The sequence below is a fragment of the Zalophus californianus genome, chromosome 14, assembly GCF_009762305.2.
Source record: "Zalophus californianus isolate mZalCal1 chromosome 14, mZalCal1.pri.v2, whole genome shotgun sequence".
Lineage (NCBI taxonomy): Eukaryota > Metazoa > Chordata > Mammalia > Carnivora > Otariidae > Zalophus > Zalophus californianus.
In genome coordinates this window covers 14,444,597-14,459,218 of record NC_045608.1, presented here as the reverse complement: position 1 = coordinate 14,459,218, position 14,622 = coordinate 14,444,597, and the positions used below count along the sequence as shown (strand labels likewise).

At 44.7% G+C, this 14,622-nt stretch overlaps 1 protein-coding gene across 3 annotated transcripts in view; it reads left to right on the top strand.

Annotated features, from left to right (window-relative positions):
- KSR2 (kinase suppressor of ras 2) overlaps nt 1–14,622 on the top strand; it is a 411,509-nt gene that overhangs the window by 75,492 nt on the left and 321,395 nt on the right. For all 3 annotated transcript variants that reach the window (XM_027576790.2, XM_027576788.2, XM_027576789.2), the window contains exons 2-3: nt 5,167–5,307; nt 8,851–9,001. In XM_027576790.2, coding sequence (XP_027432591.2) covers nt 5,167–5,307; nt 8,851–9,001 — 292 coding nt within the window. The remainder of the gene's footprint in view (nt 1–5,166; nt 5,308–8,850; nt 9,002–14,622) is intronic.

The window sequence follows — 14,622 nt, the reverse complement described above, 5'->3', positions numbered from 1 at the left end:
GCTTTCACAACCGATTGGAGGGTTATGGGCACAGACTCTGCCTCGTTTGTGAGTTAATTGTAAGGGCACATTGCAAAGGGTATGGAGGCAGGAGGCATAAAGGAATCGGGGTATCTTTACAATCCACCACAGGTGGGTATAGAAATGACTTCTAGATGGGGGGACCTGAACAAAATCATAGAGGGGGAACATTTGAGGTGATGTGTTTAGGGAATTGCATGGAAATGAAAGAGGTAAGGAAGGAGAAATGGACTACAGCTGAGCCCCGAATAATGTCTGCATTTGAATGTTGTTCTATAGAACAGTGTTTCCCCAACTCATTAGTTTGACACCACCATTGTGCTTTTTGCTGTATCTGTGTATGTGCTTTTTAAAAAATATTTTATTTATTCATTTGAGAGAGAGAGAGACAGAACACACGCAGGGGAGAGGCAGAGGGAGAGGGAGAAGCAGACTCCCCACTGAACTGGGAGCCCAACAATGTGGGGCTCGATTCCAGGACATGGAGATCACTACCTGAGCCCAAGGCAGATGCTTAACCATCTGAGCCACCCAGGTGCCCCATGTGTATGTTCTTTAAACCCACTCAATTTTTAAAAACATACATGCATTTAAAAATAAACATTATACAACTATTGTAATGGAAAACTAGTATCACTTTGCCATGAATGGAAGGCAATCAAGAAAATTAACACAACAGGGGCACCCGGGTGGCTCAGATGGTTAAGCCTCTGCCTTCAGCTCAGGTCATGATCTCAGGGTCCTGGGGTCAAGTCCCGACCGTCTCCTTGCTCAGCAGGGAACCTGCTTCTCCCTCTCCCTCTGCCACTCCCCCTGCTTGTGTCTTCTCTCTCTCTCTGACAAATAAATAAAATCTTTAAAAAAAAAACAACAAAAAACAGTGGTGTCGTTATTACGTTGTGCTCACTATTGTTACCTGCCCAAGGCTATGAGTCTATGTCCTGCTCTCTGTTACAGAGATCAGAACACGTGAGGTGTTAAAGACATAGCATCACTGGACAGAGACTGTCTCCTTGATATACGGTCAGATAGCTGAAGAGAGGTTTGGACAGAGAACAGGCTTACTATGCGACCCATTGTCACTCAATGCCATGCCTCAAGTTATCAGTGTGACCCACACTTGGGAGATCTGCTATTCAAGAATGGGTGTTTGAGCGGGGTTGTGACATGGCTCCCTGGCTCCTGCCATTCAGCATCAGGGCTCAGTCTGGTTTTTCAGTCTTCTGTGACAATGAATGCTTACTCAAAAATATGAGAGACTGGGGCACATAGCTGGCTCAGTCGGTGGAGCGTGTGACTCTTGATCTCGGGGTTGTGAGTTCAACTCCCACGCTGGGTGTAGAGATTACTTAAATAAAAACTTAAAAAAAATAAAGTTATGGGAGACATGATGTCGCTGGCTTTCTTTGACACTGCTTTCTTTGTTTCTTTGTCAAGAAACCACATTGTTTTTATTTATGTCAAGAAACCACATTCTTACTTCTTTCACCATATTTGAAATCCAACACGGGCACATGTAGGCATAAAATAATAAAGAGTAAAACTGTATTTATTTAGGTGAAAATCTTGAGGAAGGCCAGTTAGGAAAAATCCCAAATTTATAGATATAGTTAATAAAGTAAGCATTTATTCCTTTTAAGCGATTTCTGTAAGTTGCTTAGATTTAAATCCTATGAATTTCAGAATCAGGATTTAAATATGAGTTAGGAAGACAGTTTTTAGTTTAACCCAACTAAAAGTACCTTTCTGTGCAGTATAACTTTATCCTGTATATTTTAAACATTGGAGAAAGGATACATTTGATTTTTAAAGAATATGCATGTTGAAACAGATTAATTTTAATTTATCAGAAAGACTTTTTCTGGTACTGAGAGTTAGTAAATTTGGGCATAACCCCTCCAAGGAAACTGTGGCAGATGCTTGTGAGTTTATGGGGTGCAAAATCAGCACCGTTGCTATGCATTCAGCACCGCTTTGCATGAATAATCCCTTTTAACTCTCTCCACAGTCCTGTGAAGTAGGTACACTTGAACCTTCAGTTTCCAGGTGAGGAAACCGAGGTTTAGAGCAGTTTTGAAACTTGCTGAGGTCCTTTGGCAGTGGGGACTGGAGCCCAGGTTAGCCTGATTCTGGTGCCCAAGGTTCTAGCCCCTCCCTGACACCGCCTCTTACTCCAACACGCGGGCATGGAAAAAAACAATTAAAGACTTGACAGTAGAGTCCTCTTTCTCTGGTTCTATATTGTGCTCTTCTATTTTTGCAATTACTAATAAGCCCTCAACTTAAATCAGTGCAAAGGAGCAAGCCTGCTAGGCATGCCTACTGCCAGTAATAGGTGACATGATCTCAGGGTCTGAGTGATCCATTTTGCTGTTAATTGCAGGGGTTTCGTTTCTGTGCGGCAAAGAAAGTTATAATTCTGAGATCTCTTTTGTCCTGAAACTTACTAGAATAGAGAGAGAGAGCGTGTTGGAGACAGTTTTCATATCTAAATCTACCTTGTTTTTGAAAGTTTACACAGTATTCCATCCTATGGATATGCTGTGATTCATTCATACTTAATTTTTCTTTTTTTCTTTTTTTTATATTTTTATTTTTTTTAAGATTTTTTAATTTATTTGAGAGAGAGTGAGAGAGAGAGCACATGAGGGGGGGGGGTCAGAGGGAGAAGCAGACTCCCCGTTGAGCAGGGAGCCCGATGTGGGACTCGATCCCGGGACTCCAGGATCATGACCTGAGCCGAAGGCAGTCGCTTAACCAACTGAGCCACCCAGGCGCCCCATACTTAATTTTTCGGTTAATGTACCTTTTTATTTTTAAAAAGATTTTATTTATTGAGAGAGAGCAGGGGGTGGGGAGGGGCAAAAGGAGAGGGAGAGAGAGTCTTAAGCAGACTCTGTGCTGAGCACAGGGCCCCACATGGGGCTCAGTCTCACCACCCAGAGATCACGACCTGAGCTGAAGCCAAGAGTCAGACACCTAGCCAACTGCACCCCCTAGGCACCCCTCGGTTAATGTACCTTTTTAAACATGGTTTTCCAGATTTTATTTTATTTTTTAATTTTTTATTGTTATGTTAATCACCATACATCATTAGTTCTTGACATAGTGTTCCATGATTCATTGTTTGTGCATAACACCCAGTGCTCCACGCAGAACGTGCCCTCCTTAATACCCATCACCAGGCTATCCAGATTTTATTTTTAAGTCATCTCTACACCCAGCGTGGGGCTCAAACCCACAACCCTGAGATCAAGAGCCATGTGCTCATCGGACTGAGCCAGCCAGGCGCCCCAACACACATAGAGTTTTAAAAATATAAATGTAATCATAGTATACGCTGCCTTTGCAGATTGCTTTTTCACTGAAAATGGAAATCTTGGAGATTTTCCCAAGTCAATATGTATCAATCTACCTTTTCAAGTCTTTAAAATTATTGTGCTGCAGTAACGAGCCAGCCTTTATCCCCATGTACACACGTATATAAGTATTTCTGTAGGGTAGATTCCTAGAAGTGAGACTATTAAAACTTTGAGACAAAAATCAAATTGCCTTCCAGTGGCATTCTCAATGGTTTCTCTCATTCTTGGTGACACTGGATAGTATCGGTGTTAAAGAAATTTTGCCAAGCCCATCTAAACATTTTTTCCATTAATAAGCAGGTAATACATATACCTCATATTTTCTAGTTTTGCTGTAGAGAAGCAAATAGAAAAAATCTCCATCAATAATCTTAATATTTATTAAGTATTAATAACCTTAATTATAATTGTTAATCTGAGTAATCTTACCTACCTATAATCTTACTATCAGAGATAACTACTGCTCATATTTTGTTATATACCCTCCCAAGGCTTTTTTCTGTGCATCTCTACACATATGGTTTTATAAGTTTTTAATGCATGATTTGTACATTATAAATATTATACATATTTTATACATTATTTTTAATAATATGCTATCATAGAGCTATATTGTACTTATATCATCCTCTATTGTTGAAGAGTTGGATTATTTCCAATTTTTCGTGGCTCTTTTCAATTTAGAGCAGAGCTTTGTGAATATTCTTAATTATTTCTTTAGGATAAAACCCTCCAGGAGCACTGTCCTTAGAAATACATTGTAAGTGACAGATGTGTGTCAAATGTTAGTTTTTACATTAACTAGTTTTCCTTTCTTGTGTCGTGGCATCTCTCCATAGCATGAGTTCATGTCCATCTCATTCTACAAGTATTCGTGAATTTGTGAATATTTGCATGTGAATTAAGATTCTTGTAGTACAAAAGGATTTCAATGAAATGTTTCTCTGCTGTACTTTTCATCTCTGTGACTTATTTATTCTATAACTGGAAGTTTGCACCTCTTCCTCCCCTGAAAAGTACAGCATTGGGAATATAGTCAATACCGTTGTAATAACTTTGTACGGTGACAAATGTCACTATGCTTATCTCCTTCTGGTAGTGAGCACGGCATAATGTATATAATTGTTGAATCACTAGGTTGTGCACTTGACACTAATATAATATTGTATGTTGACTCTGCCTTAATTAAACATCAAAACAAAACCAAACAAAAAATGTTTCTTCTACCCCTCTTCCTCCCCCACCTTCCCTTCCCTAGGTTCTTAGAAATCTTCCCAGAGTGTCTGCATTTACAAAGATACATAAATGTAGACATTGCCCACATGCATGGGAGAGTATTTTTATGTAACAATGTATCTTGGAGATTGTTCTGTATGAGTACCTAGCGCGCTTCCTCATTTTATAGCTGCATAGAGTTCCCTTGTGTACCTGCATTTATGAGTCTCCTGCTGATGGACCCTCAGGGTGTTTTCAATCTTTTGCCAATCTGTAAGAAATATTCTTTTATAGTCCTCTTGCCCAGGACGGCGTCTCTAGGTGAGTTCCTAGAAGTGGAGTCTTTGGGTCCAAGGATCTATGCAGTGGAAATGTACATGATTGCAGCCCAAAGGCCCCCCAATGAAGTGACACTCCTGCGTGCCTCTCCTCCCTGCAGTTAAACCAGCCTTTAACATAGGCATTGGATGGGTTTTGGGCGGGGAGGGGGCCGTGGGGAGATTCTTGCTTATCCTCCCTTGGCCGTGCCTCTGAGACCCGCCCTCTGTCCTCATCTGTGTCTCCGCAGAGCAAGCTGGTGAAATACTTCAGCCGTCAGCTGTCCTGCAAAAAGAAGGTGGCCCTTCAGGAGCGCAACGCGGAGCTGGACGGCTTCCCCCAGCTCCGGCACTGGTTCCGGATCGTCGATGTGCGCAAGGAAGTCTTGGAGGTGACCGGAGATGGCCCCTGGCCCCTGCCCCTGCCCCTTACTGGCCAGAAGCCAGCCCCCTGCACAGTGGGTTTTTGCCTGTGCCCGGCACATAGTAGGCCCCCAATAAATATGTGTTGGGGGAAGGCGCAGAGGATCTCTGATGCTGTCCAAGTGGGTTGTTAAGAATATGGTTCTATGCTCAGTTGGATCCTCTTTCAGCTCTGCCACTCATTAGCTCAGTCACCTTGGCCAAGTCACGTTACCTTTTATCCGGGGCTGTCCAGCAGAACTTTCTGCAATGATGGAAATATTTTATATCTGTGCTGTCTGATGCAGTGGCCGCCAGCCCCAGGGAGCTCTTGGGCGCTTGAATTGTGATTAGTGCATGTGACTGATGAACTGAATTTTTAATTGTCTTTAATGTTAATTAATGTGGCCAGTGGCCACCACATTGGACACCACCGACTGAGGGCATTAGTTTTCTCATCTGTTAAATGGGGGTAATGATTGTCTCCTCTTCTGAAGTAGCTAGAATGATATAATGAGATGTTCCGCCTAAAATGTTCCGCTCATATTTGGGCACCTAATAGCATTCAGCAGATGTCACCTTGTTATTATCGTTGAAAGCTTTGGAAGTAACAGGTATGGACCACATCCTTAAAATCTCAAGGATAGTGAGATTTTCCTACCCTCTTGGATCCCAGGTCCCCACTCTTTCCGGTGTCCAGTCCTTCCTAATAAAACCGGTCACTGAATATTTGCGGCCAGGAGTTGTCCTAAGGGCTTTACACCCAGGATCTCAACTGTTGAGGCTGTTCAGACCCTCACAATGGTCTTTTGAGGTGGGGACAATTATCCCCATTGTGCAGAGCAAGAATCTGAGGCTCAGAGATGAAGCGCCTTCCCCTGCTAGTGAGTGGATGGGGCTGGCAGGAGAATGCAGCTCAGAAGGACTCTGGAGCAGTCCTGTGACTCTGGGAAGCACTGTGATTTCTCCTCCTTTGTCTGTTGCTGGGGACTCGCTGAGCTAGGTAGACAAGGGGGTGTCCCCCTTGCCTGCAGGACCAAGTGCCATTTCTCATGGTGCACCCTTCTTCTTGCTTGAAGAGGCCCGGAAGATTGTCTTCCACCTTTTGTCTTTTCCAGACCTTGGCCTCTATGTGAGCTCGCCTGAAGCCACCAGATGCTGAGCTAGATGAAGGACCCACACATTCCTCCATCCCTGCCCCTGCCCCCACCTCACGCATGCTCATTTGATGGTGTATGATTCTATGTTCCTTTATTTCCTTCCCAGGATGGAATTTTCACGTGAATATCCTTAAAATGAAAGGTCACGTATGACTACAGACATTTTATTTGCAAGGGCCAATCCACTTTTTAGAGGCTTTTGGGGCCATTGATTTATCAAGCGGGGTGAATACAGAGACAAAATCTTAGCCAGGGGCTGAAATCTGGTGGCCTCCAAGCTGTTCCTTTTATCTGATGCACAGACAACTTTTGTTTGTGTGATACGGTATTCGCAAAAAAAATTTTTTTGAGCCAATATTTAAATGCATAAAGAGTTTGCATACCTCCCCCGCCCCCCCCGATCTCTGGCTTCTCTTGAAAAAGCCGAATGGCTGAACACAAGGCACTGAATCTCCATCTGGTGGCAATGACCTGATTTCTGCTGCCCCTTTGGATCATGCAGGCTCCTGCTAGTTGGCAGTTTTGTTCATTTACCTGGCCTGCAGGTGCCCCAGCTCTGGCTTTTACCTTAGGCTGTTAGAATCCTGGGTCCACCAACCAGGGGATGGGGAGAAGCTGGGGTTCCAGCTCTCTGCCTGCAGCTCCCGCATGCGTCCACCAGAGGTCCCCTTTCTGAGGGGGAACCAGCAGTATGGCGAAGGCTCCGAAGTGACAGCCTGGGTTCAAACTTACTTGCTGTGCATCCCTGTGCAGGTGGTCTAACCTCTCTGAATTTTAGCGTCCTAATTACAGACCAATGATGACGACGATGAAAGTACTACTATATGTGGTCTTTGTGACATTTAAAGAAAACCCAAGAAAAGCCCTTAAAACAGAGCGCCATCCGTTTCATTTTCGCTTATTATCACTTTATTGAACGGAAGTGCATCTGCTCTGTTAGTCTGGGTTTCTTTAGGCTTTGTCCATTTTTTATGTCTTTATTACTTTTGTGATTTTTTTTTTTGTGACCCCAAATTTCAGTGGAGATTTAGTATTTGGGGAGTAAATGGTAGGATTAAAATGCACAAGTGAATCCTGCAGCAAAGAGGAGAATTCTTTTGGGTTGTGAATGAGTCCCTCTAAATGTGATTTTTTTTGTACCTTCAGATCCTGGACCAGCACTTTTCTTAAAGTGGGCTTTACGAGCCATGTGTCCCTATTTGAGAAAAGCCCTAAATGACTCAAGTATTGTTTTCTCCCGCGCCCTGCCCTAGTGAGTTGGAAAGGCACTGGTTTGGCTTCATGGCTTTTGCTCTGCATCTGTTTTGAGACGGGGAAAGAAGTTTTCCTCCTTCTGGCTGCCAGTTACATGTCTATATTGGGGAGTGGTGGGGGGGAGCAGGGGAAGGTGTCTGATTTTGTTGTAATACGCAGATATGGCCACAAGAGGGCAGAAGTATCCTACAATATTGTCCTAGAATCTCCATTTTTAGTTATTTAAATAATATATGTAAAAACATTGGATACCATTAGCTGCTATAAATGAAGGCTCTCCATTTTATATACACATATGGATATGCATAAATATGCATAAATGCATAAAGATGCATAAATATCAAAGTATGACAAATTTCAAGGTGTATCTCTATTATGGTGTCCGGGGACATATCATTTTGGGGAAGGGGGGGTGGTTACTGGTAGTGGTGAAGGGACAGTTATAGCTGGCAATCCTACCTTTTCTGTTCTCAGCCCATCTTTCCAGAAATGTTCTGTCCCCACCCCATGCTATACTCCAGCCTTACTACTTTGTCTTAGAATGCAAAGCCGTGCCCTATGGGGCTCAGACACAAATCCAGTTTCATTTCCAGCGCTGAGCTACCCACAGGATTCCAGCTTACCACCACTTTGGGTCCTAACCCCCCAATCTAGACCCTAGAAGGTGTGGCCAGGGAGGACAGCCATCAGGAGACTTGGGCTATCCAGTTTGCTCTGCTCTTAGTTCACCCTGTACTGGGGACAAGCCAAGCCGAGCAGGAGGCACAGAGGGCCATCCAAAGACGAGGAAAGTGGAGCCCGCCCATAAGGAGTTCAGAAGGTACGGCGGGGGTGGGGGGACAGATAATTAACTACCACCATCTACAGACCACTGTCTGTGTGCTAACGATAGGGGCTACCTTACAAAGTATGCGCACTTAAGACCTCCATTGTACAGGTGCATAAAGTGAGGCTCAGAGAGGGTAAGTGACTTGCCTGAGGTAATGAGTGGCAAAGCTGAGATTCAAACCCAGGCCTGTTTCCCCTAGGTACCGCTAGATGGCAGTGTGGAGGCTCAGCCCGCTCACCTTCCCTCCGGGCACCTGAGGTGTGTTTACCATCCTTTCTTCCCTCCTCTAGGAAATCACCCCCGGCCAGCTGAGTCTGGAGGACCTCTTGGAGATGACAGATGAGCAGGTGTGTGAGACCGTGGAGAAATACGGAGCCAACCGGGAGGAGTGCGCCCGTCTCAATGCCTCCCTGTCCTGCCTCCGGAATGTCCACATGTCAGGTGAGCAGGCCCCGGGGGATGGAGACTCGTCCCCAACACATCGGCTTCGGTTCCCCCCGATTTCCGTGCCTGTGCTGCAGGCCAGGATGAGACAGTCAGTTTTGGATGGTAAATATCACCCACGAGCAGAGAAAAGAGGGGATTCGGAAGCCAGAAGGGGTGAGGGCAGTTCTTGCAAGCTCATACTCAAGGGAGTGCTGAGGTTGTAGTGTATTTGGTTCTGGATAATAAGGGCCAGATATGGAAATCCAGGGTGTGCATAGGTGATCAGGGTCTTTGTACCTTAGACATTCTTAACTGCCTTTGCATTTTGGGTCCACATCCATCTAACTTCTTTTTTTTTTTTTTTTACATAAACAATAGATATTCAGTGTAAAATGAAACAAAAAATAGATAAAAAGAAAACTATCCCAAGCTCTGCCCTCTAGGGAACCTACCATTGTCATTTTGGTAAAAAGTTTTGGTGTAATCCTTCCAGACAAATGGGTATGTGCATCCTCTTTTTAAACAACAGAATTAGGATTATCCATGCACATTTTGAACCCCCCCCCCCCCCACCTAATTAAATAACCTCTGTGACTTGTTTTATCAGCTTGGGGTCCAAATTGTTAAAAAAACAAAATTCAACCAGATGAATTGGAGATCAGTTATGAATCGGGCAGGATCCCTTCTAGCAAGTAGAGAAGTTGCACAAGAGAAGGTTTTTATAGGCAGGAGGGTAGGGCAAGATTTATTAGCAAAACAAAAGAGAGGGTTTCCTGAGAGGTTAAAACTAATTAAGTCTGGGTTTGCTATCTTGTGGGGGTGAATGACTCCATTTTGGGAATTTTTTTTTTTTTTTTTGGAGGCCTTAATGTGGGGCTTGAACTCACCACCCTGAGATCAAGACCTGAGCTGAAATCAAGAGTCAGACGCTTCTTAACGGACTGAGCAACCCAGGCACCCCGGGCTTGTTTTTTTCTTTTTTCACATCATCTTTCTTTGATCTTTCCCATTAATTGCTCAAACCCTTGTTTGCCTTTATTAGCAGGACATCACATATCGTCCTCTTGAGGCTGCCTGCTTCTCACTAGCCTCATGATTTCCCCGCAAATTCTGGGGCCTTTGTAGTCGGAAGGGATCAGCTCTGCAAACGCCCGCTAAATCTGGTCTCTCTGCGTGGTTGTTTCAGTTTCCGCCACTAGGTGTCACTGTAGGACCTCAGTCTGGAACCGTCAGGCAGTTGCTTAGCCACAGAAGCCTTTGCTGGATTCAACATGGAACATTCAACAAGTTATTTCCTGACTACTATGTGCCAACAGGGCTGGGATACAGCAGGGAATGAAAGAGAACATATTTGAAACAGGTCATTGGCCCGGATTCCCCCCCTCCTGCCCCCCGGTGCATGCCCTTTTGCATTCTTTCTTGCTAGCACATCCTTATCAAAGCTACGGTCATCATCAAAATGAACCCCGAGTCAGAGGCTGTCCTCTTATTGAAGGCTATTTGGCAGCATCCCTGGCCTCAGTTATGAGACTGATACCAGTATCATCCTCTTTCCTCCCAATTCCGGTCGTGACAGACAAAAATGCCTCCAGATAGTCTGGTGAACATTACCAGCTAGCTTTCCAGAAAGTTTGTATCCATTTACTCCTCTCCCTGCTCCTCCACTCCTGCCCCCCATGATACATGAGAGTGAACGTGGAAGTTTGGGTGCTTAATTGCGTTTCCGAGTTCACATCTTCCCGTCAGAGTTTGGTGAAGTTCTTATAAGTAGAGCTGGCCTCCTGCTCTGCCGGAGACAGGTGTTTCTGTCAACCCCCCGCAGGCTGAGCACTCGTCCTTGGTGACATCCTGGGCTAGGCGAGACCTTGAGAGGGCCTCTAATCTGGTGGTTTTCACTTTTGATCAAGATGCACAGAATTGAGTTGGATTTACATTGCAGCTCTGTACACGCGCACACACACACCTGAAATGATTCTTGTGAAATAGAGAAGTACCGTCAAACTCATTCTTACTATACATGGTATTTTGCATTGTTTTCTGTTTCATTCTGTATCACTTACCCAATGCTGGTAATGACCCATCACTTTCATGTCACACCTCACTTACAGGGTGTGTGAGCCATGGTTTGAAAGACAGTGATCTCTTTTATCCTGGTGGGGGAAAATTTTTTTCTCTCTATCCTTCTGGATCTTTGGCTGAGTTGGCCCCTGTAATAAAAGATGAATAGGAGAAAACAGAGGTTTACTAACATGGATACCTTCTGTGTATGTGGAAAAGCCTTGGGGAAACTGAGTAACTCCTCAGAGTGGCCCAAGGCATCACCCTAAATCACTTCTCTAGCTAAAGACAAAAGAGAGGGTTAGGCGGGGCCGGGTGGGGGGAGGAGAGGCAGTTACGGGAGGTGACCAGGAAAAGCAGGATTAACAAGGGGAAGGTGGTTGTACAGAAGTCTCTGCCTTCTCCACTGATAGAAGTTTCTAGAGATTTAGAGTCACCCTTCTGATAGGAGTTGGAGACACCCTTATACATGGAGGTTTCCCTTATCAATGTCAATGTCTTTTACAAAAGTGCAACTTCTACTTGGGTTTCAGAGCTTCCCCTCTGTCTGCTGTTTCTTCAAAATAATCAGCCTAAAATAACCCTTATGCCAAAGGGACATATTTTGGGGTAGCAAATTCCTCTCCCCTTCATCCTCCTGCCTCTACCAACCCTTCCCAGGCAGCTCAGATCCCGTCTACAGTGTCCTGCCTCCGATACCAGTCTTATGGCCACTGGGACCTTGGCAACGGTGGCCAAGTGCTGCACATTTGTCCAAATCCTACGGCTCTTGGTGCTGAAGTCAGCATGGGGAGCAGCTCAACTCAGCGCCATGTGGGGTGCATTACATTGCACAACCCAAGGAGGTGTTGGAAGCGACAAACTTTGTATTACTGGTTACAAGGAAAGAGGCAGGGAGATAGTTTTGCAAGCAGAGCCTCTCCCAACAACAAAATTGGGGGAGTTTTAAGCTGCAGGTGTGTGCGTATTCACGCAGGACTTTGGCAAAGGATGGTTCAGTCTAGAATTGGGACCAAAGTCATCCTAAGGTGACAGGAGTCCAGGTCCTAGTTGGTTGAAATCACGGGCCAGCCTGGGTTGCATCGTCAGCACTCTGACTCCAGTTAGCCCTGTGTTTGTGCACTCAGAGGGGTTTAAATACTGCAAAAATGACACAAGAGTGGGCATTAGGTCAATCTTGACTTCTGAAAAAGCACTGGGAGTTTTACCACCGATTTATTGTCTCTGCTGTGGTCAGACTATGTCCCGGCTTGGTAGTGGCTGTTTGTGTTTTACACTTTCTTGTTCCCTGAAAATCACTGAATGCCGAGGTCTATTTTTTTCTGCAATTTTAATGCATCCCGGGAAGTTCTTCGAGAAACATGCTTGTGCAAATAACGCCGGCCAGGCATCGATCATAAAACAGCCGGGGTCCTCACATGACTTTGCTGATGTTAAGGAAGCTGTATCTCACCTTTGTTTTTCTGGAGACCCCTAACTCCGTCTTGTCTACACACCCAGCTCTGAACTTCCTTGGTGTCATACTTTACTTCTGCTCTTCCTATGTGCAGCAGGGCTGCTTGTCACATTTTAATTTAAATTTTGACCTTTTTTGGGGGAGTGATTTTTTTTTTTTTAAGTGGATACCTATCCCTTCACCAGACTGTAAGCTGCAAAAGGGCAGGGATCGGACCTCTTTTTGCTCACCATTTTATTCCCAGCCTGATATCAATATCTGGTACACTGTAGGGACTTAGAAAATATTTCTGAATTAAAAGAGTTTTTTTTAAAGATTATTTATTTATTTGACAGAGAGAGAGAGAGAGAGAGAGAGCACGTATGCACACAAGCAGGGGGAGCAGCAGAGGAAGAGGGAGGAGCAGACTCCCTGCTGAGCAGCGAGCCCAATGTGGGGCTTCATCCCATGACCCTGGGATCACGACCCTAGCCAACAGCAGACGTTCAACCAACTGAGCCACCCAGGCACCCCAATATTTCTGAATTAATACACCTTTTTACACATGTAGCCCATGCAAATCACCAGTGGCTTAAAGTACATGGCCTTTTTCATGGGTTGCAAAGAAACCTCAGAATTTGGCTTCTATTTGGAGCCGGAACTCTTCACATTTCCCCCTTGAGCCTTACTATTGGATAAGTCTATTAGTTACATAGTTTTCTGGATCAGGCATGGATTTCACATCTTGCTCCTGGCACCACTGCCTAGAATTCCCTTTCTCTTTGTTTTCCCAGTGAATCCCTGCTTATCCTCAAGCCCAACTCCTGCCTCAAAGCCTCTGCACTTTGTTGAATGAATAGATGAATGAATGAATGAGCAAACGAATGAATGAATGAGTCTGTCACCAACTGACTGTGTCTTACAGCGGTTGTCAGTTTCCTGGCCTCCCTCCCTCATCTGACTGTGACCTCCCGTAGGGCAGGTGCAGTTACAAACCTAGCTCCTGGCTCCAGGTGCCCCTGTTGAGGGAAGACTCAGGAAGCTGTTTGATGTGCTTGCTACTGATCTCCACCAGGAGGAAGCAGTGAGCCATCCTGGACCCGTCCTTTTACATCGTCTTCCCTCAAATATGATCATTGGTTCCTAGAAGATTCTAACTATCTTGGGAGCTGGATGATTCCATCATTTCCTGCCCTTCACTTTAACCAAAAACATTATCCCAAACTAGGGAACAAAGTAGTGTCTTTCCCACGAGACTCTTGTCCTTAAGCGTCATCCCATATTTATTCACCCTGGTAGCCCCAGTTCTCAGCTGGAGGGCTGGCGTCTTTTATAGCGATGAAGTCAGATATTTTAAATTCTGGTGTGTACTGGTGACTCAACGCATGTTTGTTAAATGACTGAAGGAGTACAAGTTGTATTGAGAAACTCATGGAAGCAGATGGAGACAAGTAAGCTTTATGCCTGGCGGAGTGTGTATTCTCTGCCTCTCTGTCTCTCTCTTAGAAGATCAGGGCAGCTTTATTTTAGACGTGTGACTCTAATCTTAGTTTTCTGCTTGGGTTTTGGGGATACCTTTGCCTCCCGGTGTCCAAGAAGCGCCCAAGTTACGAAAAAAAGGAACCCTTCTTCCTTTTTCAGAGCTTGTTAGATCAGGCTTAGCCTGAAACCAAAGAATCCTCAATTGTCCTTTCAACAAGTTCGGGGGACCCCAAATCCATGATATCTTAACCTTTTCTTGTCATATCAGATGTGGCCTGAAACCAAAAAACATTCATTCATTCAACAAAATTTGTCAAATGCCTGCATTTTGTCAGGTACTGTTCTGAGCTCTGTAAATGCACGCTTAGAGGTCTGTCCTCAGGGCTTTCCATTCTAGTGGGGGTGGGGGAGACAGATGACGGCGTTATAATCATAATAAGCAAGTGCATCGCAAAGTATGTTAGAATAAGTGCAGTGGGGGGAAGAAAAAGAAAAGTAGAGAAGTCTCAGGGGGTTGGCAGTGCCCTCCAGGAATGGGGGTGCAGGCTGTCCTAGTAAATAGCACAGTCAGGGCAGGCTTCCGTCCTCTCCAGTTTCCCTTTCTGCTTTCCCCTTCTCAGGCCTTCACTGTTTGCTAATGGTATGGAATCTGGACAAACTC